The 26709-nt window shown below is 44.1% G+C and overlaps 1 protein-coding gene across 1 annotated transcript; it reads left to right on the forward strand.

Moving 5' to 3' along the window:
• Positions 1-2135: 2135 nt before the first annotated feature.
• COMMD9 (COMM domain containing 9) lies at positions 2136-7193 on the forward strand. Its single transcript, XM_056851920.1, has 6 exons — positions 2136-2186; positions 2960-3085; positions 3409-3548; positions 4840-4874; positions 5837-5940; positions 7028-7193. The coding sequence occupies exons 1-6, from the start codon at positions 2136-2138 to the stop codon at positions 7166-7168; spliced, it is 597 nt and encodes a 198-aa protein (XP_056707898.1). The 3' UTR covers positions 7169-7193.
• Positions 7194-26709: the final 19516 nt, after the last annotated feature.

A 26709-nucleotide genomic window follows, 5' to 3' on the forward strand; every position in this document is an offset into this window, starting at 1 on the left:
CTTGAGCAGAGAGAAAAGTATGTGTGTTCCCCTGTCTTCCTGCAGAAGGTGGAACATCAATTATCATCCTGGCTGGCTTTGGCTGGGAAGAGCGGGGTAACAAATGGAAATAATAAATAAATAAAATAAATAAATACTTGCTCATAACACAATAACAATCACATTGTATGTACAAAGTAAGCAGCTAACCTCAAGAAGCTTCATGGGTTTAGAAGATCGAGAGAGAAAGCACTTTCCAATTCATTTTGTGATCTTTGAAAGGAGCATGAAAAACACAAGCAAGCTGTGCTTCTAATGGCACGTAAGGAAACACTAGTGTATCTCAGCATCAGGCACAAACCTGCTGAAACTTCACTTCTCTCTCCAGCAGGTTCTGTTTCTGCATGTTGTTATAGCACCAACATCTACACCAAACAGCACGTCAGAGGAATCCCTATGATCCCAGTGCTAGACAGGAGCCTTGCTGGCTTTACGACCCCCCTCTGAAGTACTCCATTGTGCTTTGTACAAAGGAACATCACACAGTCCTTCACTTCCAAGTTCCAATATACAATGCTGATTAATTTTAGTGAGTCGTGGAGCACTTCTCTCCTGCCCCCTTTTTTGACAGGTGAACATGGCAAGCTGTTCTAAGGTTGCCACCTTACACAAGGTTACTGGGGACAAGAACTGTTTTTGCGTTCTGCAAAGTCTGGAAGGAATAGGGCTATGGGCTGTTATCCTTCATAATTTAGGCAGGAATGTTTTTAAATAGTCCTCTGTTTTGTTTTTGTTGCTTAAAAAACAAAACCTCTTACATGGAGTTACTTACCATATTAGTGACCTGTTTCCCCACAGCTAGGCAGGCAACTACAGTTTTCAGGTCTGCCATTTCCTGAAGATTTATTTACACAGTTCCAAAGGGCCTGTGAGACAGAGATGTTCCTCCAGGCCTATGGTTGAAGACAGTGACAGTTTTATAAGTCCCACTGATCTCAATGGGATATGTGTGGGATCGGGTTACACAATCTCCTGGCCCAATCGCAGCCATGAGAATGAAGGGTAGAACCTCTGCAGCAGAACACACTGCTACATTTAAATTTTTTAAAAGCCTTGATTGCTAAAGTTATTACCGACTTAAAACACAAAAAAAGTCTTTATAGGGAGCATATTATGGAAAAAGAAGGCTGACCCCATAAACGCTAGTAGAAGAGTGCAGTAGCACCTTAAAGACTACATTTACACACAGCCCAAATAATGCACTTTCCATCCACTTTCACTGCACTTTAACCATCGTTTGCAAGTGGATTTTGTCAGTTCACACGCTAAAATCCACCTTCAAAGTGCATTGAAAGTGGATGGAAAGTGCATTATTTGGGCTGTGTGAAAGTGCCAAATTTCTGGCAGGGTATGAGCTTTCGTGAGCTGCAGCTCACTTCTTCAGACGCAGCCAGAACGAAGAAGTGAGCTGTGGCTCACAAAAGCTCATACCCTGCCAGAAATTTTGTTAGTCTTTAAGGTGCTGCCGGACTCTTGCCCTTTTCTACTGCTATTGACAGACTGACACGGCTACCCATCGAGATCTATCCCCATAAACGCTACACCTTTAGAGTTTCCACCTAAGTAACAAGTTCCTAGTGAGGTGGCAGGCTTTTAGAAAATCAGTAGGCCTTTCGGAAAATCACTGGACTCCAAAGGAGGGGGCCAAAAAGATATCTTTAGTTCAGAGACAGAAAGAAAGTTGTTATTCAGCTCTCCAAGGTGAAAAACACAGAAAAGTTACTCAAAGCAGACAAGATGTCTGGGAACTGCTACGGAGGGCAGCTAGATAAAAGACGAAGTGGGCTCCAGCTCATTTGTTTTTGCTCCAAGGGTAGTCAGTTCTTTTGAAACGCTTATCAATTGTTATCTAATTGGGAATATGCAGATTCAAGTGAAGGAACCCCACTGAAAGGAGTATAGTTGCAGGTGAGAAATAATATTAAAAGGGGGGGCGATTTCATTGGATTCCTTCGTAAAGCAGACACCTGAAGCACTCCCCTTATTGAGTCATAGGACTACAGCTCCCAGCATGCAGAGCGGTTTATTAAACCAACCGCCACGGATTACGCTCTTCCTTTTTGATTGGGCTGGAAACGGTCATGTGATCGTGGAAGATGGCTGCGCTGGACGGAGAGCAGTTTGCTGCGCTTCAGATCTTGCTGAAAGTAAGTACAGCTGTTAGGAAAACATTATTGTTTGTCAAGCTGTCTTCTCGCCCTGCTGATTTTACTGAAGGTATGCTGCTCTGGAATTGAAATAATATTTTTTAAATGCATATTTGTCTTTTGTCTGTGGCACTGCTGATTTGTAAAGTGCTGCGTTTTTAAAAGGCACGTCTTCATAACAGTGTTGTGAGGCTTAGCCAGGATCTCGCAATGAGTAAATGGAGGTAAAAGTTGAGCCTACGCCTCAGATGGGATTCAGGTATGACCACTGGACAATACAGAGTCATTAATATATTTTGTTTTCTCTTACAAAATCCTGTTGTATTAATGAGTAATTTGATAAGCTTTTTAATTGGCGTTTTTCAATTTGAGAATTTGCTAAAATGAATTGTGCATACTGCCTGGCTAAGCTGTGGTACTGCATTTGGAAGACCACTTAGATGAGATCTTATTTATACTAACACGCAAAGTAAAATCCCCTGAAAGAGTATTACGCTTTCATTTTTTTCTTATGGGTACTAAGCTTAAAATACCTGAAAATAAAATAGCAATAGAAATCACACTAAGACGTGAAAGAGGTGACTTTCTTCTTCTTTGTATGGTCAGAGATGTACTGCTTCTGCACATGGAGGTTCCGGTTGACTGTTATGGCTTATGACTGTTAATTGGCTTATGCTTCGTGAGATTGTTTAATCTGTCAGAAAAGCCATTTTCATAGCTGACTACCACCCCATCCTTTGTTTTCAAAAGGGTCACAGTGTTGTTTTTGACAGGCTTCAAAAAAAGATGAAGTCCGGCACCTATGCCAAGAGTGCTTTTTGAGTTCAGCCAGTGGTTCAGAGAAACTGATTGAAGGTACCTGTTCCACTCTCTCAGTGGCACCAGATGAAGCTAAGCAAGTGAGTATTGGACACCATTTCAGATTTAACTGTGTTGGCTTATTGATAGGTCCTGGGGCAGCAGGGCTGTGGTTGGAACTGGAAAACAGGCATAAAAATCCAGGAAGGGTTGTGTATGTAGCCTTATTTCAAGAAAAAGGTCATGGAGTAGAGTTTGGTCAAAGAACAGGGATCACGTGGGAGGACTAGCTATCAAGGATCAGGCCTGACAGTATTGAGTAGAAGGTAAGAGGACTCCATGAATTTGGGAGGCAATTGATCTCCTATCTGACAGTAATAGGAAACTTTAAATCATGTCTTTCTGTTTCTCATTCCTCCTACAGTTGATCTGTTCTTTGCACAACCTTTCAAGGCATGTTGTGCATCGGGGCCTGACCTCTCCAGAAGAAATTCTCTCCCTTTTTCCAGAAGGCTTCCACCAGAACCTTAAAAACCTTCTGACCAAGATAATCCTGGAAAATTTGTAAGTGTCCTTTTTGTGGTATTGAATAAGGCAATGTTGTGATTTGGACATTGTGCCAAATCATGATTAACAAAGCATCCCTGGGATTGTCTGAATGGAAAAATCAAGGCTTGTAAATTATGGCTGATGCTAACTATTGAGGAGGTTCCTGAATTGTTAAATAGTATTTAACTTATAGCCCTACCACCCAGAGTTGCCTCCTTGGTAGGCAGGATTCTCGTACAAGTGGAAAACAAAAGCTGGGGTGTGCTGCTTTCTAGACCCCCTTGGAAGTGGTTCTGGCTGTTTGAAGCAGGGACTATCATTTTGGTTTGTGTCTGTGATGTTTACAGGTATTGTGGCATTCTTGCTGGGTAATTAGTATACTGTAGAACCATCTGCTTTGTAATGTAGATCAGCGTAACTGAAGAACTGGGATTTTCAGCATTCGTTTCTGAAATGTGTGGCAGCTTTTATTGTAATGCAGTGCTTTTTCTCTGTGTTAAAAACATAACTATTAGCAACTCAGTCAGACATAAAGTCAGAGCCAGTGTTGTATAGTAGTTTGAGTGCCAAACAAGGATCTGGGAGACTGAGGTTTAAACCCCTATTGTGCCATGGAAGCTTGCTGGATTACCTTCAGCCAGGCACATGCTGGGACACAAGTGAACTAAAGAAAACATGCCTTATAAGTCTGAAATGCAGCATGTTTGTCATCTCTAAGACGCAACCTTAGTGATCAATTGCAGGCCTTCACACACAAATCATGTTAACAGATTTGATTTCCTCTGCAGCAAAATGTGTTATAATAGGGACTGTATGAAGAGATTAGGATTCCAATAAAATTCTCAGTATTTTGCAAAAAGATGCGTAGGCTGGGCCAGGGGGACAAGCCATGACAATTAAACAAGTTTAAATAGCCTTGCAGATTATAATTTTGGGAGGGGGAGGATGAACCTCATTTATTCTATTCATCTGTTTTTGCTAAAGGCTATTTTTATTCAACTCAAGTAATCAGGGAAGGGTGGAGTTACATGTTACAATCAAATATGGTTTCTGTGTTTCCCCCATCCCTCGAGCATTTACTTTTGCTGTCACAAACTGGTGGCAATCAAGAAGAACTAAACTGTCCGAAACACTGCAGTGGAAATGGTCAAATCCAGCTGCCTGTAGTGGCATTGAAATCACTTATGGACTCCTTCAGACACTGTGGTTGCAAAACAATTGTTTGGTGAAAATTGCTTGCCTGGCTGTACTACTACTTCCTTTATAATAAGTGATACAGTTCTGTGTTTTCTTCCCTTTTTTTCAGATCTGCCTGGAGAAATGAAGTACAGGCTAGTCAGAGTAAGTAGAGTGACCTGTGTTTCTGAAATGGGTATCTCTGCATTTCTTTAGTAACTATCGTTACCACATTTATTTAGTGCCTACTAGGTGATAGGAACCACGTAGAAGTGAGCTGGTCTCTGGTTATGATCCCTTCACAATGCTCCTTGTGTGGCTGTTGCTTCCTATACTTTATTCTATGACCTAAGACACCTACCTGCCGTCAATCTTCAATGCTTGCCATGAGTATAATGGCAAAAGAGATCCATATATACATGTTGTATGCAATGAGGTGCATATTATCTGTAATGCAGAAATGTTGTTGCGTGAAAAATTTGATACATGTCTCAGATGGCAAAAGGTAGATAAGAGAAGAGGACAGGGTTTGCAAGAAAAACGGGATTTGCATAGGCTTGCTAAGTGTAGGGAGAGGGTGGGTTAGCTAGTCAGAGAAGAAGTTAAATTGAATCCTCGTTCTGCCATGGAAGCTCACTGGATGACCTTGGGCCAATCGTTCTCATCCTGACCTACCTCACAGTATTTAATGGAGGAGAGGAGAACGCTTTTGAGTCCCCATCAGGCAGGTGGGGACAGCCACTCTGCTGACACTGTCTGAGGAAGTCTAGATGTCCACTCTCCAGTCCAAAGCAAGCAAGTTTCATCATTGTTTTATTGCTTGCTTGCTTGCTCGGGATGCTTGAGTAGAGAAAGATCCCCCTGAAGAAGCTCGTGCAAAACACGTAGGGGCACGTTAGCCATTAGATACCTTTTTTTCCCTTGCACCTTCTCTGCTTTTTGTTTCCTTTTATATTTGTTGGGCAAGAATCTCCCAAACTGGAAAGTAGGCACGAGCTTGCTAATGAAGTGCTTGTGCAAGAAGACCCAAGGAAGAGTTCTGGAACTGTTTAATGGCCCTGTAGTAGAGACTAAGAATAATGGCATTCTAGTAGGTCCATGGTCATTGTGTTTTATTAATTCCACAGTTTCCCTACCCCGGCTGATTGATATGGACTGGCGAGTGGACATCAAGACTTCCTCAGACAGTGTCAGCAGAATGGCTGTCCCCACCTGCCTGCTACAGCTGAAGGTATTGTTTGTTGGCCAGGTGGTGGTGGTTTTGTCCTTTTCTGCTTTATGAACAGAAACAAATTGGCACCTTGCTCTCCTCTGTACAAAGACTGTGTACAAACTACCCTCTCCCCAAGGCTTCAGAGAGCATGCCTACACAACTTGTGATCCCCCCAAGCTGAATGCAACCCATCACCTGCCTTATTGGTTGGCGCACCAGCGGTTTGATGAACCTCTTGGTTTTGTTGCTCCTTGGGGTCGCAAAGATCCTGCTTGTGAGATTGAGGAAGAGAAGGAAAAAGAGATGCATGGGAGCCCTAATTGGTGGGTTGCTTTCAAGCAGATGGACCAAAAGTTGTGCAGTTCTATAGTAAAACTGTTGTTCATTAGTGTGCATGTTCATTTTTCTGAGCCTCTACTTAAACTTTTTGTGGGCTTCAAAAGCACTACAAAACCTGCCAAACTCATCAAAGATTATGGCACTTGCTCTACTATACTATATTAACCTCTCGGGGGGGGGAGTTGTCTGCATATCTTATATGGTTATTGTGCTGGGAAACACTGGTTGATGATTGCTTAGTGTTTAAACTTTTAAAACTAATGAAAACAGAAACCTTCTGTTTTGTGCTATAAAACAACTTTCAAACAGTGAAGGTAAAATATGGCTGTTTGCCCAGAAATGAGAAATCAGCGAGTTGGTGTCTGCTTAAACTTTTGCCTGGCCTTCTGAGACATGGCTATATTAAACTGGAATTCAGGGGTAATGAAAAGGAGGCAAAAGCCACCTCTCTTGAACGTTTCAAGTGTTTACCACAGAATCTATGAGCTGCACCTAAGCAAAAATCATCTGATGCTTCTTCAAGATGTTGAAGTATGGATTGGTATCTTGTTGCTTTGCACTGTCCTCAAGCCCAAAGACCTTCTTCCACAAGCAGAAGTGCCTCTTGCATTGGCAGAAGTCTCCCTGGGCTAGAGGAAGGCACTATGGTGAAAGAAGCAGTAGGATGCAGCCCCAATATGTATAAGATTCTGCCCAGTAGAAGATGGAGGAAACGACACTGGGAAGATGGATTTCAGGTTGACTCTAAGCCCTGGTTTTCTTTCAGATTCAGGAAGATGCTGCCTTATGTGGGAATGACCTCGCAACCTCTGCACTGACAATAGAGCTGAATAAACAAACAGTGGACACGATGCTCGATGGCCTGGGGAGGATTCGTGACCAGCTTTCAGCTGTTGCAAATAAGTAATCCTGCAGGTGGGGACTTCTCATTCAGAAACGGGAAAGAACTTTCTTGCCAACCCTGTTGCGGTAGTTTGCAGGCAAACCTTTCCATTCCTCTTTCTCATAACCAAAACACATCTTTTTGGAAGGATGCCTTTTCACTTGATGGTGGTGGTAGGCATTTCAGAGGCAAAAATTCCATGTTCTGGTTTTGGTGTCTGGCATAGCCTCCGAATGCTTATCAGGACGGTACCTTGACTGTAGTCTTAAAGACGCTTGACCTGATGTAATGGGAAGAGGAGCAGCCAGTAAGAGTTGGCTGTATCTCCTTGCTCTGCAGTTAGGGTCTAAAGGCATCTGACTAATAGAAGCTGAGTTCCAGCCTTGACAGATGCTTGTAAGGTTTGTGCTGAGGAGCCTGGAGCATGAGACTTTCCATTTGTTTTTTGAAACACGGCTTTTGAAACAGGAATGTTGCTGCGATTTGCTACAGGAAAATGCCTGGGAGTGTACTTGATGTAAGTAAAAGGTTAGTATAAGTTGGGCGGTTCATGGCCCTCCCTTGTGTCGGAGAAGAGGAAGTGGAGAAGCTCTGTGAGATCAAAGGAAATGACAAATGGCTGTCGTAACAGTGTGTCACGTGCTTATAAAGTACTAACCATTTTTAATATGTACTCGGTTAATATTTGTTCTGAATAAAAAAAATTCTTCCTCCATGGAACAGCTGAAATAAGACTGTTTTGCATTCTTTGTTCTTTGTTCTGTCAGATGAAGCTTAGCATTGTTTTCCTTCAGTATATTTTGTGTATTCCCTTGCTCTCTTATCCATCCCTATCTTTATTTTTCCTTGGATACTTAACGTTTGTGCAGAACTGCTTCTCCGTTCTTGTCTTCCGTAGGCTACATTTAGCTGATCTAACCAAACATCATGTACTGGTACAAGCAAAGCCCTCCCTGCATGATCATACTGTGTCCTGGTAAGCCAGCCACATTGTTTGGGATCTCTGCGGCCCCAGAGGGTTTTCAAGGCAAGAAACTTTCAGAGGTGGTTTGCCATTATCTGCCTCTGAAAGTCACACCCCTGGTATTCCTTTGAGGTCTCCCTTCCAAATACTAGCCAGGGCCGACCCTGCTTAGCTTCTGAGATCTGATGACATCAGGCTAGCCTGGGGCTATCCAGGTCAGGGCAAATCCAAAATATATCTACTTAAAAAAAAGTTGGTACCACTGATTTCAGTGGACCCTCTTTCTAAGTGAGTGTGTGAGACAGCTCTATCACAGTATTAACATTTCCCCATTGTAAAGGGGGGGGGGCTGCTAACAGATAGGAAGTTGCCTAAGGTCATCTGATGAGTTTGTAGCAGAGGTAAGACTTGAACCTACATCTCAGTTCAGCCTCTTCGCCTCTAAGCTGCACTAGCTCTTGGCCGGTGTAGGGTTTTGTTTTACAGCTGGTTGCAACATTTCCCCTTTTTGTTTTCAAGCAAAGCAACTATTAGGATAATCCAGCCCGCTCCTTCATACTGTTTAGATGAGCGGTTCCTTTGATTCCCCATGGATGCTAAATCTCACCTCTAAAAAGAAGGATGGAGTTGTTACGCATTTTGCTGTATTCAACACCATCCCATCTTTGGGTGGCATGTTCTGTTAATTACACTGATTTTTACCTACGAGTTTTTCGTCTTTGAGAATAGCTCTGGCATATATGAGTTGCCTGATTTATTTTCTGCAAAGCTTTGTATGGCTGCAATTGCTCGAGCTTCACTGAGCAACCGTTGCCCACGAGGTGTAGCGATTAAAGTTCAATAATGTTACTTGCCAACGGGCTCAATGCTGTCCAATATAAACATCGCAGATACCAACCAGCTGGCTGGCAAGCTCAGTACCATCCTGGGCAGAGTTCTCCTTTGCATACTCTCTCCTAAGGCCATTTCCAAGGTACTTAGTGATGCTAATGTGTTGTATTCATATGCCGGCTCTTCAAAGACTGTTAGCCCAGCTCTACAGATGAGGAAGCTGAACAGCAGAAGATGCGATTTGTCAAAGGCTCTGGCTTGGATCCTGTGAATTCCATGTGCGCTAGATAGTCTCTGCCGTATAACACACTGCCCCTTCTGCTAAAATCTCACACAAGATCAATGGTTTTCCTAATGGAAGAGGCAAGTGTCTAGGGCACATGGAACTTGTTCACTTTTGCAACGAAGACTTGGATCCAGTCAGTTGTAGCCTGCAAAAGCAGCATGAAGCACAGCCGTTGCTCCTCTAGGGATGGGCTTGTATCTGTATGCTTGCCTTGAAAGGAACAGTGCCAGGCTAACCCAAGAGACATTCAGTAGGGAAGAGGAGACTCACCTCCTAATTGTGATGTGTTTGCTGCTGTTTGCAATTTGCTTCAAGGCTTAATTTTGCTGTCAAAGATCTACCAGCAAATGTCCAAGTAAGGAGAAGTGGGATCCTATTGCAGGTAGAGTTAGCTGTTGGACAGTGGGTTTTGTGTGGCAAGGGAAAAGAAAAAATTAGTGGACTTCCCTGCAACATAACCAAAAGTGTAGTACAATGCGGTCTAGATGCCACAGTCCCAAACAACCACTGCCTACTTCAGAGTAGAAGGACGGGGAGTTCAGCCAGGAGGGTATCTATATAAAGAAGGTACATTTTTATCCTGCCCTTCCTCCTTGGAGTTCAGATGGCATACACAGTCATCGTTTACCCATTTCAAGAGAGGTGGCTTGTTCCCAGTCACTGTGGGTCTCCTACTGGCACCACCTTGTCACTTCTCTGGTCAGGGTTTTTTGGCTGAGGCTGTTCTCATCTCCAGACTGTGTTACAAGTTTAGTTTGCCTTTAAGCGACATCAGTTGCTTCTGGGGGAGCAACCAAGTGGTCCATTCTGTATTTTCGTGCAGCTTTTTCTGACTCCTAAGTTTCTTAGTACTGAACTAGATGTAACAGGTGTTCGCAGGCATGTTGGGGCTTTGGTTTAAAAATCACCACTGGGAAGGGGGGCTCAATTTGGCCTGAGACCATGTTGTGAGGGGGATGGAGGAAGAGCTCGCTGCCCCCTACAATGTTTCCCGGAGCTGAAATGGCATAAGGAGCATTATTTAACCCATTAGAGGGATTCCACATCAAGTGCACATGGAGCCCCTCTGACAGGGCATATAAAGCACCCATGCGCTGCTTTGGCATTGGGGGGAGGCAGGAGCACCTTCTCCCCCATGCCGCAGTCCTGCACCGAATAAGGCCCCACAGTGATTTTAAAAGGAGGTCCTCCAAGCCCCAATGTGTCTGCTGTAACATCTAGTTTGGCTTGTAGAATGGCACTGTATCAGGCTCTCTCACATGCAAGCATGGTCATCTCTCTTCTCATGACAGTTTTTTATGGCTAGACAGTGGTGTTCAAGAGCTACCTATGCAGCTGTTGGAGAGAGCTGCATGGTAACAAAGGAACAAGATGGGGGCAATTTAATATGTTATGAATCCGGGGGGGGGGGAATAGGAGCTTGAGCCAGCCAACATTTAAATCTTGTTGATTTCAGCGGGCAAAAACTAAGTGTGTGTTTGAACCTCTCCTGTTGAAATAAATGGAGCTGAAGAGTTCTTGAGGCTCCCCTGGTAAGGCTCAAGTAAAATCGTTCTCCTCTGTCACAGGGAAGTGGTCACATTTGATGAAGAAGAAGAGTTGGTTTTTATATGCCGATTTTCTCAACCACATAAGGAAGAATCAAACCAGCTTACAATCACCTTTCCTTTCCCTTCCCCACAACAGACACCCTGTGAGGTGGGTGGGGCTGAGAGAGCTCTAAGAGAGTTTTGACCAGCCCTAGGTCACCCAACAGGCTTCATGTGGAGGAGCAGGGAAACCAACCCAGTTCACCAGATTAGTCTCCGCCGCTCATATGGAGGCGTGGGGAATCAAACCCAGTTCTCCAGATTGGAGTCCACTGGTCCAAACCACCGCTCTTAACCACTGCACAATACTTGTTTGGTGAATTTCATGGGCCTGGAGTTTGAAAGATAGGAAGCAAGAACAAAGTGCGTCTGAATTCCAGCATTTTCTTTTCCGGTTGCAACACCAAGCAGTGATTCTCAAGTGTGAAATGGGCATTACAGGCAAGGAGCCAAAAACCAGAGGTTTCATACTCCCTGAACTGAGAATGCAATTCTGTCTGGAGGCATTTTTCACATTTGTCTGGCAAATGGCGCATGCTTCGTAAGATTCCACTTTCCATATGCGCAAGGAACAATTACCTTTCAAAAGTTTATGGATCAATGTCAGAGCAGGTTTACAGATTTGGCTGATCTCTGCCTCTAGTCTAGTCTTACACTTTGATTATATCTCACTCGGAAATATTTCAACAGAAAATGTCTGAACCAGATGGTGGAGGGAATGGGAGAGACAAAAGTAGTTTTGCAAATTTTTGTGCATTGCAGCCATTGGCCAGAAGATGGAGCCCTTGGACTCTTGATTTTACTCCCTCCGCTGTGTGAAAGCAGAAGTGGGGTGGGTGGAATGGGGATGAATCAGGTGGTCTTCCTCATTCCATTTCAGACCACTTGTGAATAGAGGAACAAAGCAGAACTTTTTTTGCCAGTTATGAAAAGACTCGTTACTTGCTCGTAATGCTTGTAGGCGGAGATGAGCAAAATGGTGAGGGCTGTACAAACGCTTTGCATGTAGTTGGATTTCTGAAGAGGAAAGAAGGCAGGCTGAGTGAAAATCTTCCAGCCCATTTCCACCTGAACACAGAGTACCTAGAGAGAGCCTTGACACCCACAGTTTAGCAGTAAATATTCTTATTAAGAGGACAGCAATTTCCGGTTTACTGGGGACTGGACCCCACCTGCTCGCTCTGTTCAACACCGCTGTAGCTTGCTGTGCTCACAATATTGTTTTACAGGACCTCTGTGGACTAATCTCAAAACTGATGTTTGGCCATATTTTTGGTGGAAAATCATAAGCATTTTCAATAATGCTGCCACCTCTAGAGTATCATTTGCATGTGCATCACCCTCAAAAAACCTCTTAATCTGCAAACTGTCTGAAGGTTTGTTGTGTAAAAGAGGGTGTATGCACCACATTCACTGTCTTTGCTGACTCCAACTTCCTGGTCTCTAGTAAGTAAGCCATCGCTTCCAAAGTGAATGTCTAGAGATAATTCTGGGCCGGAATGTCCCCATTCCCTTCAGTTTTGGCACTGCAGCTCTCACAAAGTTGGTGGCCAAACAGAATGCCTAGCTTTATTTTCTGTAGAATTGCACCTGCCACAGAGTACCATAGCTTCTATTGCAAATATCTCTGGTGTGGTTTCTACAGATAACCTAGACCATGGTGTTACAATTTTCTTCATTTTTTGACACTGCAACTCCCATAATGATCCTGACTAGGGTTGCCAACTTCCAGGTAGTAGCTGGAGGTATCCTGCTATTGACAACTGATCTCCAGCCAATAGAGATCAGTTCACAAAATAATTGCTTTGGCAATTGGACTCTATGGCATTGAAGTCCCTCCCCTCCTCAAACCCCGCCCTCCTCAGGCTCTGCCCCAAAAACCTCCCGCCAGTGGCAACCCTAATCCTGAACTGGGTGTCCACTTTTGACACCCATAGCTTTATTTTCGGATGAGTTATGCCTACTGCAGACGTGATGAACACACACCCTCCTTTTATTGTTACAGATGGCTAAGTTCTGCATGCTTGGCATCCTGCTCTTGAATAAACTTTTTGCTCCTGTCCAGACTCCCAAAGCAGGTGTTTGTCGAACACTAAGCAGACTGCATGTGCCTTGTACATAGCATTTGGCAGATATAAATTGTGGAACCCTGCTTAGAACGGGGACATAGAATTGTGTTTTGCCACGTGATCCAACCTCATGGTTGACCAGCTACTATAATAAAGTCTCTCACATTTCTTATATGTGACGCAAAAATATATACTATCCTTTCATTCAGAACGTAGATAAAATGCTTTTGTGAGTTTGTCTGGATCTTGGGCCTCCAGTTAGCCAGCCTGGAGTTAAACTGTGCAAGGAAGATAATCCTGTGTAGCAATTTTTAGCCTTTAGTTTGAGAAGCAAGAAAACAAACCATTTACTGCAAGTAGTAAAACTGCTCCTATTCTATCTTTTTGTGCCTTTGGCCTAGCTGTTAGTTTTGCTATTTCTGTGGCAGTTGCTGGGAATGAGAAGAATCTGTCTCTCTCCTCTCCCTCTCCCCCCCCCCCATCTCTTTCACGAAGGGCTGTAATGGCACCCGAGGTGAGTTCATTTTCTGCAATTTGAAGTGCATTTTTTCAGGGTGACTGTGTCCCTTTATGCTTATGAGACACCGGAGGTTCAGTGCCAACTGCCAGCAACAGAATTATAATAGCATCCATTAGGGTTGTTAAGTAGAATCTGCCGGTGGTTCTGTTTGTAATTTAAGGGCAATAAGTCAGTCTATGTAAATAAAATTCAGGAAGCAAACAGCATATAGAAAAACAGGACCTCCGATTTGTACAATATGGGATAAATATGAAAGCCAGAGCATAAAACCTCATGGAAATGAGTGGAGTCATATAGGAACACTACTTCATATATATAAATACAATGTGTGTGTTTTGTTAATTATAGACCGTCCTTCAACTTTAAAAGTCTCTCTAAGTAGTTTACAGAACAATAAAATAAATCAAAGTAAAAAACAGTTAAAATGCAATACAAATGCAATAAAATACAATACAAATACAGTTTTTCAGCAGTGCTTGCCCCCGGATATACTATTTCTAAGCAATCAAATTTGAAAGCAATTGTTCAGAAAAGCCACATAAAACAAAAGTCCAGTGCCACCCTAAAGACTAACAACATCATAGAGGTATTTCTCTTCTCTCCCAAAGGAGGAATGTTTTTTGAATATTGATGCCGGTTGAAAAGTACAAGAATGTCAAAATAAGAGTGCTTTCCTCCTCAGAACTATTGTTAATGTGCAAATATACACATTCAATTAACATACAATTGATCAGTCACATAGTCAACAAAGATTTCTTTAACCAGGTGACCATCTTACTGAGTTCATATAACTAGCTGCTGCTGCTCCCATTTGGCCCTTGTTATCCTCTCTACCCTCTCTACTTTTTCTTTACCTTTCCCACCTTGTTTCTATATCTACCCTCTGTTGTCTTTCCAACTGTTGAAATTTTCTATTGCAAGCTTCGTGGAACAGGGATTTTTTCTCTTGCTTGTGGTATTGTGCTAAGGACATCAATCAAGTACATGGACGGTGCTTGTGACCAGGGCCAGGGTGGGTGCAGTGAGGCAGAGTAACTGTAGGATGAGGCCCGAAGCAGGCTTGGCAGGGAGCTCAGTTCCATGGTGCAGTAAATGCAGTAAAACCTCCCCCCCCCTTCCAGTGACCTTTATTGGTAGGGTTGCCAACCTCCAGGTACTAGCTGGAGATCTGCTATTAACAACTGATCTCCAGCTGACGGAGATCAGTTCACCTGGAGAAAATGGCCGCTTTGGTAAATGGACTCTATGGCATCAAAGTCCCTCCCCTCCCCAACCCCACCCTCCTCAGGCCCCGCCCCAAAAACCTCCTGCCAGTGGTGAAGAGGGACCTGGCAACCCTATTTATTGGGTATGTGGAGCTGCACAGCACTCGGCCTTCCACTTCTCAAGGCAGTTAACAGCACTCCCTGGTCTTTCTTCTACTCTCAGTCTCTGGCCAGCTCCGTCTCACCACCACCTTAAGTGCCCAGCCCAATAACTGGAACTGCCCTTCCTGATTAGGCCCCCTCACAGTCACAGCTAGTGGCCCCAATCATGTCTTAGCCCTAATGGGACACCCTCCCTGTGCTCAGCTGCTGCCCAGGCTAGCCACCTACATCATGCTATCATAGTGCGGGGCCACACCCTTCCTACAACTCTCCTGGATCCCCACTTGGCTCTTGGGGGGGCAGGCATGCCTTGCTGTCCCTCGACCCCTGGAGGTGGCGCAGTGCTTTCTTATGTCGTGTTTTATTGCTATTATTAAGAGCACACAAAGCTATATTCTACCTAGTCAGACTGCCGATTCATCAAACTCAGTGATGTTGACTCTGACCGGCAGGAGCTCTCCAGGTTTTAGCTGGAGGTGGCAGAGAATGAAACTTCTGTCTGCTGTGTGCAAGAACATGTGTTCTATCCATGAGTCGTGGTCCATCAACAACATAAAGATTATGGGACTGCATCCAAAACCAGTTTTAAAACATATTTTGAGAACACAGGGTCCTAGACATTATGGATTAGACCCTATGACACTTCCACCCTTCCTCCAGCACAAGGAAAGACTTTTTCCCATCAGAAAAGTTCTTCATTGGGGGAAATCTTTGTTGAAGGAAGCCTTAGGGGAAAGAAGTCATGGGATCCAACCCAACACTTGAGCTTACTGGGACAAAGGGAATTTTTCTGCTCCCTTCTCATGTTGAAGCCCACTTCGCCTTCTGCCACACTGCCTTCAGGGGGGGGGGCAGGGGAGCCTCAAGATAGCTTTGGGTGTGCTGTGGGAGGGAGTATCAGTGAAACCCACTCTATAGACATAGGTAGGGTTGCCAACCTCCAGGTGGCGGCTGAAGATCTCCTGCTATTACAACTGATCTCCAGCCAGCCAATAGAGATCAGTTCCCCTGGAGAAAATGGTCGTTTGGCAATTGGACTCTATGGCACTAAAGTCCCTCCCCTCCCAAAACACCGCCCTCCTCAGGCTTCGCCCCCAAAACCTCCCGCCGGTGGCGAAGAGGGGCCTAGCAACCCTAGACATAGGTCCCCTTAGGTCTGATGGCTCAGCTAAGAGAGGAGTCCTAGCCTGGAGGAAGGCTCAGCTCTTAGGTGAACAGAGCAGTAATGTTGACAAAAACAGATTAGATCTTTTATGTAACTACCTGGAATTGGTTTTGATACTCTACCCCATACAATGTGTAAGTTGTGTTTTTTTTTAATCAATAACTGAAGGATCAGCTCAATAACGTAACAGCATCTCATTGTGAGTTATGCTAATTACCACATCAGACCCATGGAATTATTTATTTCCTGCACTTAACAGCCATATTTCTGTTGTTTTGCAGCATCAGAAAGAGCAGTCACTTGTTATTCTCTGCTACACGTTTGCCCTGCATGCAGGACTGTGGTGTAAAGATATCACCAGAACAAAAGCTTGTTTCACTCAAGCAGAGATGCAGTAATAGATCATTAACCAAGTAGCTCACACTGAAATCCAAAGAGCTGCAGATGTTAAAACTGATTGATGCATTTTAAATCAACGCATCTCTCTCCTATTGTACCATTTGGAAGAAAGAGGGTAAGGATATATATACAGCCATCTGTTCATTTGGATATATACACATTTCTTTTCCTGGGTACAGATGGCAAACAGCAAACATTGATAACATTCCCATGTAAAACAGCAGCACTCTGAGCATTCTGCGATGCAAATTTCCATCCATGTGTTTCCCATGACCTTGTTTTTTTAAAAGCAGGTGAGATGCCAAATTTGGGCTGAAAACAGCAAAAGCCACGCCCAATTTTCCACTAAGAAAATTATCTCCCAGTGGTAGATGTATTGGTAGACTGTTATTAACTGGATATGTCTGTACTTGAGGATATCAAACAGTCGAACTTTCACTCTTAAGGTTTCCTTACCATATGTATGGCGGAAACAATTATGATTGCTGTCTACTTCCTGGCCACGCATTTCAGAATCCTCTTTGATAAAACCAGCCTTTTCTTCTGCTATATCTGACATAGCCATTTATCCACCATCTGCCTCTAGGGCTGTCATTCTAAAGCGCAGATTGTGGGGAAAATCCATTTGAAAGGCAATTTACATGACTTGCTGAGGATGGCTACACTTTGCTTGTAATGAGTTGCTGCTTTATTATTTCATCAGTATCAAAAAGGACACCTTAATTAATGAATTTTACTAGGGAGACGAAGGCCCGACCCCTGTACAAATGGCAAACGGAGGAAACAATTTTATAAGCTCATTATGCTTCTCTCTGCTGAAACCATCTAAGGAGCCACAAAGTTTACCAGTGCCTGAAAGACAATCTGACTTTCAGGTAACAAAATCCGATCAGTCACAGTTCTTGGATACAGCAAGGAAACTTAGAAGAAAAATCTCTTGTCACACGCTGTATCTGTTGACAACAGCTAAGCATGACCAAAATCTTCTAAACTCTGACTAGAACAGGGATATTCGAAGGAGGGAAGGGCCTTAGTGACCCCAGATTCTGTATCTTATTTATTTTTGTGATTTGTAGCCCGCCTTCCCCAGCCAAAGCCAGGCTCAGGGTGGGTGACATCATTTAAAATACATCAACAATATTAAAACAATAAAATTAACAATAAATTCTAAATTTAAAACAGCAAAATCCTAAATTAAAATAAACCCCAAGGAACCCCAAGATGGTGCCTAAATTCCAATCATATTGACCGAGATAGGTGGCAGGCTACTCCCTCAGTTGATATAATATATAGCCTGTTGAACTGCAGCCCTAACTAGATTCTCTAAGATCACTTTGTGCTATGTGATCAGCAGAGGCAGTTCTCAATTTGCCATGTTGACTAATGACTACAATATCAAGCCTTGCGTACCTCACGGGGAACTAGGACAAGTTGCTCTTTGTACTTGTTTAAGCATCTTTTTTTGGTAAAGCTGCCCACAGCCTTGACAGATGATTTGCCTGTAGCTGAGAAAAGATAATGGTGTCAGATGTAAAAATGTTCTGTGTGTGTGCTAAGTATTGTCAAGTCACTTCTGAATTATGGCGACCCTGTGAATTAACAGCCCCTAAACACACTATCGTTAACAGCCTTGCTTGGGTCTTGCAAACTGAGGGCCATGACTTCCTTCTTTGAGTCAATCCTTCTCATGTTGGGTCTTCCTCTTTCCCTCCTTCCTTCAACTTTTCCTAGCATTATTGTCTTTTTCTGTGACTCTTGTCTGCTCATAGCGTGACCAAAGTACGATGACCTCAGTTTGGTCACTTTAGCTTCTAGGGAGAGTTAAAGCTTGATTTGACCCACTTATTTATCTTTTGGGTGGTCCACGGTATCTATAAAACTCTCCTCCAACATCACATTTTAAAGGAATCAACCTTCTTCATTGTCCAACTTTCTGTAGTGAGTGATTGAAGGATGCTGTTACATGAGCCAAGTGCTTTTTAATAAGTAAGGCTGCCACACTGCTGTATCCCTCAACCTCCTCAAAAGGAAAGGATCCAGAATGGTTCAGTTGATGCATTTTTATTAACAGTAATGTAGATGAAGCTTCAAATAAAGCGTCTGTGATAAGGCATATGCCAGTACTTCCTATAGCTGACCATGGAGAGATTTTCCTTTGTGTGTTGTCAAATCTCAGCTGATTTGTGACAACCCCACATGGGTTTAATGGCAAGAGACGTTTGGAGATGGTTTGCCATTGCCTGCCTCTGTGTGATGACTCTGGTGTTCCTTGGAGGTTGCCCATCCAAATACTAACCAGGGCCGACCCTGCTTAGCTTCTGAGATCTGACGAGATTAGGCTAACCTACTAACTGCATATTCTTTTTCTTAGTTCCCAAGGGTAAGTACTGTGGGTTGGATCTAATCCTAGTTGGATTGGTTTTTCTTGGAGTGGTGTTCTTCTACCAGCAAAAGGGGGGAGAGGAATATTTGTTGATTCCTTCCTCCCAATACAGATCTCCACGGCCTGTTCAGCACAGTTCCCGCTTGTCTCCTTGACCACCGGAAGCAGAACTTCAAGGGGTTCCATGGGCAACAGCAGCAGAAGGAAAGTGGATGTGTTCCATTCCATGAGTCGAGTTCTGTTTCTGGTACTTAGGATAGAATCCTGTAAGGTTTCATTCAGAATATCTTATATTTACCTGCTTCTGCTTTCATGCGTTCAGATTTTTGAACTTTCTACAAAGAAACTTTCTGCTACTGCGTCTTATGGAAGTCTCACTCACCAAGGCCTACTTGGTCTGGTTTCTCTCACAGCTAATTTCTGTATAAAATTTATAACTAAGAGATTATTGCAATCAGTTACCAGCTCTGCCCCAGGAAAATAAAACCTTTCAGTTTGTTATTTCCATATCTAGAGTCATCCAATTTAATTGTCCATTGTAGGCAGTGATCCGGTAAACAAACTAGCCAGGGAGAACTAAAATTGGGAAGGTGGTGACTAGGGTTGCCAGCTCCAGTTTGGGAAATACCTGGAGATTTTGGGGGCGGAGCCTGAGGAGGGTGGGGTTTTGGGAGGGGAGGGACTTCAATGCCATAGAGTCCAATTGCCAAAGCGGCCATTTTCTCCAGGAGAACTGATTTCTGTCACCTGGAGATAAGTTGTAATAGCGGGAGAATTCCAGCCACCACCTGGAGGTTGATATAAATAAATCAGTAGTAGGCAAAAGTAATAAAGCAATAGGCAAAAGATAGCAAGCAGCACAAACAGCAAAGCTGTCACTGTATTGCAATAAACATAAATAGGCAAACCAAGCTAGGCAACCGAGGTTACAAAGCGAAGAAGTAGCAAAGGCGATAAGAATCAGCTAAGTGCTGATAATCAGTGCAAAAAAGTTCATGTAAGGCGTGGAGTGATTTTCTAGTCAATTTCAATGTATCTTCAGGCGACGGAGATGCAGATGGTAACGCGGCTCCAGACGTATTCCAGCGTTTTCGCTACAAAAGTAGCTTCATCCACAAAGGCTTAATCTTACTATTCCTATGATTAATTTGGAGCTCCCTAACGGGCTGCTATCTTGAGAATTCAGGCATCTCAAATGGTTACAAAACCATTAGGTTACATATTTCTAAGGATAAGAGATCCAGTGATATTTTATAGCCGATAAGTCCCCAACATGGTGCCTGTGGGCAACAAGATGCCTGCCGAACACCTTTTCTGGTGCCTGCCAAGTCTTTTTAGGAAGGGGATGGGTCAAGTAGGGCTGTTGCCTAGGAAGGCTTCTGATTGACTACTGGAGGTTTGATTGGCTATGCAGATTTTTTAAAAATGTTGCAGCTGCCAGCACAACATAAGGATCTACACTGTGTTTGGGAAGTTAAGCTGCGGCAATCATTTTGTGGCTGGCTCCGCCTTCTGAGGCAGCCTTTTTGTGGCAGCCATTCTGTTGCTGCGCCTACCATGCCGGGTCAGAATTCCAAATGTGTCAGGCTCAAAAAGGTTGGGGACCCTGGTAGAAAAGCAGCACTGGTGCTGATCTGCTGTCAGGGAAGAGAAAGAAGCTGGGGGGACTATATCTGCCATCACCAGTGCAGAGAGAGCAGTTTCTGAAAACCTGTAGCTTAAGTGTACAATATGCATGGAGAAACTGTGCCTGTTGGTGCCAAGAACTAATCATCCATAGAAAGCCACAGGACTTGGATCCTCATTCAGAAGGAATTCAAGCTCTGTGCTCTTAAAAGTCTTCTTTATAGCTCTATTAAGTGGGTGAAACTCAGAGGTAAGGGGGGAGATTCTACTGCACATTTCTTGGCTATTCAAAATGCGTCTGCATGAGCAGAAAGGAATTTTTGGCATTACTAAATGACCCAAGCCTAGAGCCAGATTAGCTAACACAGCTTTGTTTTCACAGCTGGGCCACCCTATTATCCAGCTTGCCTTCTTTGGTGCAGGGCTTGCTTTGTAGGTTTTATCCAAGACTCCATGCTAACCTTCAAGCACAGCGCTGCTTTTCTGTGCCTTGAAAATGCCATGTCACCGTTCAGGAGCTTCCTTTCACCTCCGTCGCTGCGTTTCAGCTGAATTTTTGGGCCTAGGCATCCTCTGATCCAGTTTATGGGAAGAAATCTGGCAAGCCAGCGTGATGACGACATAGGAGCAAAGCAGAAACACCTAGCGGCCAAATCTGTGTGTGAAGAAAGCATTTGTCAAGGCCCATCAGGGAGAGGCTGCTGAAGCCAGCCAGAGTTGAAAGAGAGGCTTGGCAATTAGACGCTGAGAAATCAAGCCAGAGCAGAGGGGGCAGGAGTCACTGATGGGGCGGTAGCCAAGAGACAAGAAATGAAAGACGGAGTCTAGAAGGCAAGGCGCCAAGAGATTAACCGGTGGCAGGAACCACAGCCAGGACTGAACAGTAGGAATTGAGCTGGGACCAAGAGCAAGGTCAGGAGTAGTTGCTGGAACAAGGCTGGAAACAATGGGCTGTGCTGTATGGGGGCTGCTTGTGTTCTGTATGGTGTGTGTGTGTAAAGTGCCTTCAAGTTGCAGCCAACTTATGGCGACCCTGGTGTCCAACCTTTAATGGTACCAAATAAATGGTAAAGAATAGCAGCAGTAGAAATCCCATAAAAAATATTTTTTTTAATTATTAAATCCATTTCTCAGGGACCAATAGGGTTGCCAACTGCCAGGTAGTTGAATTCAAACAAAATAGCAAAAGGACAAAAAGCCAAACTAAGGCACATAAATGCCCAAATTGGAATTTGCTAACAAAGTGTATTGAAACAACCAAAAGGTAAACAACCACGGTTGACAAAAAATAGGTGCAAGACCAACGGGTCAATTATCACAATGTACAATAAACGCAAAGCATTTAGTGATACAAAAGCAACGGAATAATAAAGATGCAATGGGGTTCCGGTAAATTCCCATTTCATAACGATTTTTTCAAGCTTCCAAGTCTTCCGTATGCTTGAGAGTTCATTTGTGTAGCAAAGGAGTGTGCCTTCCTTGTAATCACGGACGCCTCAGCTGGGGACCTGGCAAAGAGGGACCTGGCAACCCTAGGGACCAAATGCTGGGTTTGGGTTTGCGTTTTTCCCACTATACAAAACTTGGTGGTGGGGGGGAAGTAAACCAAAGCTATAATGTCATATTTTGTGCTCCAAATATAAGTGATAAATTCTTGAATTAGTAGTGCCAGGGCTAGCCTGGCTTCTAGGTTTGCCAGGTCCCTCTTTGCCACCGGTGGGAGGTTTTTGGGCAGGAGCTTGAAGAGGGTGAGGTTTGGGAGGGGAGGAACTTCAATGACATAAAATTCAATTGCCAAAGCAGTCATTTTCTGCAGGTGAACTGATCTCTATCGGCTGGAGATCAGTTGTAAGAGCAGGAGATCTCCAGCTAGTACCTGGAGGTTGGCAACCCTACTGGCTTCACAAACTCATCTGTAATGACAAAAGTTCAAGTGTGAGGATGCTAATGCATCTGCATTCTATCACATATCAGGATGTCTCTCAGAGTCTTTCTGATGGGGTGGGTTTCTAGATCTCTCCCTGCATCTGTAACCACACATCTCAGTGCAGAAATGAGAAACACACTGAATCCCCTTTGAGGCATTCAGATATATATGTATATATCCTTCGATATAAAGGTGAGCATTACAGCTCTGAGTTCTTTTCTGGCTCAGATGGTATATCTGAGCAAGAGAAGAACTGCCCTCCATCTGTTCTCCTCCCTCCAATTCCACTTCTCTAGATATGGCTGATACCAGACACACTGAGGACTACATTTCCCAGGATGCACTGTACCTCATCAGCTCAGATGCTGCCCAAACTGCATCTACAGCATCAAGAGAGAGGAAAAGACTGGAGGAGAGGCCCTTTATGTATTGGCCTGCCTGCCACAGCCACAATTTAAGTGGAACTGGATGTTGGTGATTGGTATTGGAAGATGGCTAGGAGGAAGGAGGTGGTTAGGGGGCACACAAAGAGGGACCAGAATTGCAAGGGATTGGAGAACTCTCTGGGAGAAACATTCCTGAGATTTCTCCTATGCTGCTTGTGTTTCTGAGAGCTGGTTCACACATTCCAGTATTAGCCCCTCTGACATCATAACTTCAGAGGAATCAGTTGCACGTTATGGTACGTACGGTCTTTCAACCATCACATGTGCGAAGCAATTGATTCCACGATGATGAGGTGAAGAATTCTGTATATTCACTTTATTGTGCAGATGTGCTGAAGTGCCCATTCAAACGATGAGTGTGTGATAGAACAACTAAAGAAGCATTTCCTCACATAGGGAACTGTAATGAGCACTGGAATAGTCTTCCCTCCTAAAATACGATCAAACCTACAGTCTGAGCCTTTTTCAACCTTTCACTGTTCAGCTGTGCTGTGTGTCAATTTCAGATTTTCCAAAGCCATCCTTACTAAAGCAGAAGAGCTTCTTTGTTTAAAACATTTCTGTGCCATCTTTCTACACAAAATCGGATCCCCAAGACGGCAAACATTAAAACAATTCAACGTGAAAACAATTGAGACATTTTAAGCAGCATTTAAAATAAAGTAAATATAAGATATATAAACAACTCAATAAAACGTATAAACACACATAATACCACGAGCAGGGAGGAAGGTCTGTAGCCGTGGTGGAACACCAAATAAAACAAAAAATCTTCACCTGCTGGTGGAAGACAACAATATAGGGAGACAGATGAATCTCCCTGGGGAAGGCAGTGCCAGAGACTGGATACCATGACGGAGAAAGGCTTTTTCTTGTGTTGCCACAGGTTTAGCCTCAGATGTAGGGGGCACCTGAAGCAGGGCCTCTGGAGAAATCCGGAGTGGATGGGTAGGTTCTTATGGGAGTATCAACTTCAAAATTAGAGCGCGATCCTGAAGGAGGGTAGATCCGTGGCAGCCGGGAGTGGTGGAACCACGCCTCCTCAGAGGCTTCCAGGCCGTCACGGAGACAGAGAGGTTTAAAAAATAAAAATACTAAAAAGGGGGGAAATGTCCCATTGAACAAAGCAAGGTTGTGCCACCAAAAAAGTGGTGCCGCCCCACTGCAGCTCAAGAGGGCATTCCTGGGGGAAACGGGGTTGGGAAAGTGCCCAAAGGCAGCTCCACCCCTGGGAACACCCCCCCAACTTGGGTTCGGGCTTTCTCTCCCAGACACCTGCATGTTTGCCCCTGTGCCAGTGTAGATGCCACCTTATTCCGTGATAATGTGGCACCTACGCCGGCACAGGTTCACACTGGCTCCTAAGGAGCTTTGCCCCCCACTTCAGGAATGGGCTGCCCAAAGTGTTCTTGCCACAATCAAGGATGCTTGTGGATTTATCCTTGATTTACATTGCAATTCCAACCTGATTTACATCCTTCTAAGCCAGTTGACTGCAAGACATTTACAATGGTGTAACTCTGTTTAGGACTATATGCTCACATCAGTCTCTCTCAGCTAGGTAAGGGAGGATATATTAGTCATACTCCTTTGCTCAGTCTCTTGGGTCATTTGCAGGTCGCTTTGGGTTTGCATTACATTTGGCATTCAAGTCTCTGCTCAGGCAAAATAACCACCACTCCTTTATTTATTTGCACTGCTGCTTATCTCAAATATCATGATCGTATCCTTAAATCACAAATACAGAAAAGCCCAGAAGGTCATCAAGTAGGCTCACCAACTTCCAGGCGGGGCCTGGTGATCTCCCAGAATTACAACTGATTTCCAGACTACGGAGATTGGTTGCCCTGGAGAAAATGGCTGTTTTTGAGAGTAGACTGTATGGGATTATACCTGAGGCCCCTCCCCAAACCACGACCTCCTCAGGCTTCATCCTCCAAATCTCCAGGAATTTCCCAGTTTGGAGTTGGCAGCCCTATCAAGTGCCCCCACCCCCAACATTTTGCCAACATATTCCCAATCCTCCTTTACAGAACAGCCCTACATAATTCAGTCAGAAACACCCAAATGATCTTGGGATCTTCTTCCTTTGCTTTCCGTTTGCTACCGCCACAGAATAACCCCAGAACACTACAACCGTATTCAAGGCTGAAAGCACTGAGTGATTACTATTGTATTTTAGGCATTTCTGTTAATAGATAATGATGATATTAAACAATCCTGCTAAAATGCTCTAGGTTTTCTCCAATGAGACAGCAATAACTCATCAATCCCACCTCAGCTGGACAAATTAATTTGCCCACACCATTCATGATCAACAAATCGCCCTGCCAATGGCAGCCTCTGTGTCACTGTACTGGAAAATTGTTTCTTTTGTCCTCTCTTGGGGCAACATATTACATCCTGAATCATCTAGCACCTTATATCTTTTCTTTTCTTTGGGGCGGGGGGAGGTGGGCTATAATCAAGGCAGTGCCTGTTGGACACAAATAAAAACCCCATCAAGTCCGCAGCCTGAGGTGGTATTGCTGCTTTATCCCTCAGCCCTCACATCAGCACTCCTGCCTTTGAAAATAATCCAGCTCATCTTCCCCCGCTTCCTATTTTCTTTTTGTCTCAGTAGGCCCCTTTTCATGCCTTGTTAGCACATTTTCAGCCCGTTTGAAGAATGCTTTGAAGGGCAGGCCTGCCACCCTGAGCCCAGCCCGGGAACCTTTTGATGTTAATCCCAGCTTTGTGTGTCTACATGACATTACTGGGGACAGCCTGGTGATCTCTCGTCACCTGGCAGGCAGGATAGCCGAGGAAGTGACACCATCAATTATGCTACGATAAAAGCCGTTTTCCTTTCCGTTCGTGGCTGAGTGTTTGCAGAAGATGGTGGGGGAAGAGGCTGCTCTGCTGTGATGTTCCCACAGACCATACTGGAATGCCCCAGCCTAGTAGGGTTGCCAACCTCCAGGTACTAGCTGGAGATCTCCTGCTATTACAACTGATCTCCCGCTGATAGAGATTAGTTCACCTAGAGAAAATGGCCACTTTGGCAATTGAACTCTATGGCATTGAAGTCCCTTCCCTTCCCTCCCCAACCCTGCCCTCCTCAGGTTCCACCCCTAAAACCTCCCGTCGGTGGTGAAGAGGGGCCTGGAAACCCTACAGCCAAGTCAGGAAGCTCCAGGGAAAGATTATGACATATTTTTTGAGGGAATATTGCTTCAGAAGGATTAAGTGCTAGTGCTTCTCCTGGACTGTACCATTCCAGGCTGCAAATGGGATGCAGCGTGTTTGAATCTGCTCCTACTAAAAACAATCACCCTGCCTGTAGAGAACTAATACCTCAGGAAGTTTAGTCTTCAGCCTCGGCTTCCCCCTCAGGGATTCCTAGGTCCGCCTCCGCTATCTTTTCTGTTCCTAATATTTACGCCACTTTTCCAATCCTTACTCAAATCATTTTGAAATACTGAGCTTTTGGGAAATGCATATTACTCCTATTCTGCAATCACTCCTCTGGCTGCCCATCAGTTACCAGGTTCAATTTAATGTATTGGCTATCACAGACCTTGGACCCTCATATCTGCGAGACTGTTTTAATACATTGAGTTTATACTTGGCCAATATGCAGAACAGTTCATATACTGACTGACCTACTCTGTTCCAACAAACCATTACAAAATTGCAACTCAGACTGAGCAAACAGAATAACACTGGCGGCTAGGAAAAGCATGCCACTCTCCACAGAACAAAACAAAGCCCCCCTTTCTTCTCTCCTCCTCAGCAGCATGTAGTTGCAGTAGCAGGACTTTTGTCTAAGCAGAAAGAAGCTGGTCCTTGGCCAAGAAACAAAAATAACAGCAAAGCAACCACAGACCATTAAGCCTGACCACATCTAAAAACGCAGCCTAAACACATGACCATCACACTAGCCGGTGGTCCAGGCCTGTCAATCTGTCTTTATCTCCCACCATCACCACTGTTTCTTCATAGGAGAAGATT

Source organism: Euleptes europaea, chromosome 6 (assembly GCF_029931775.1).
Source record: "Euleptes europaea isolate rEulEur1 chromosome 6, rEulEur1.hap1, whole genome shotgun sequence".
Taxonomy (NCBI): Eukaryota; Metazoa; Chordata; class Lepidosauria; order Squamata; family Sphaerodactylidae; genus Euleptes; species Euleptes europaea.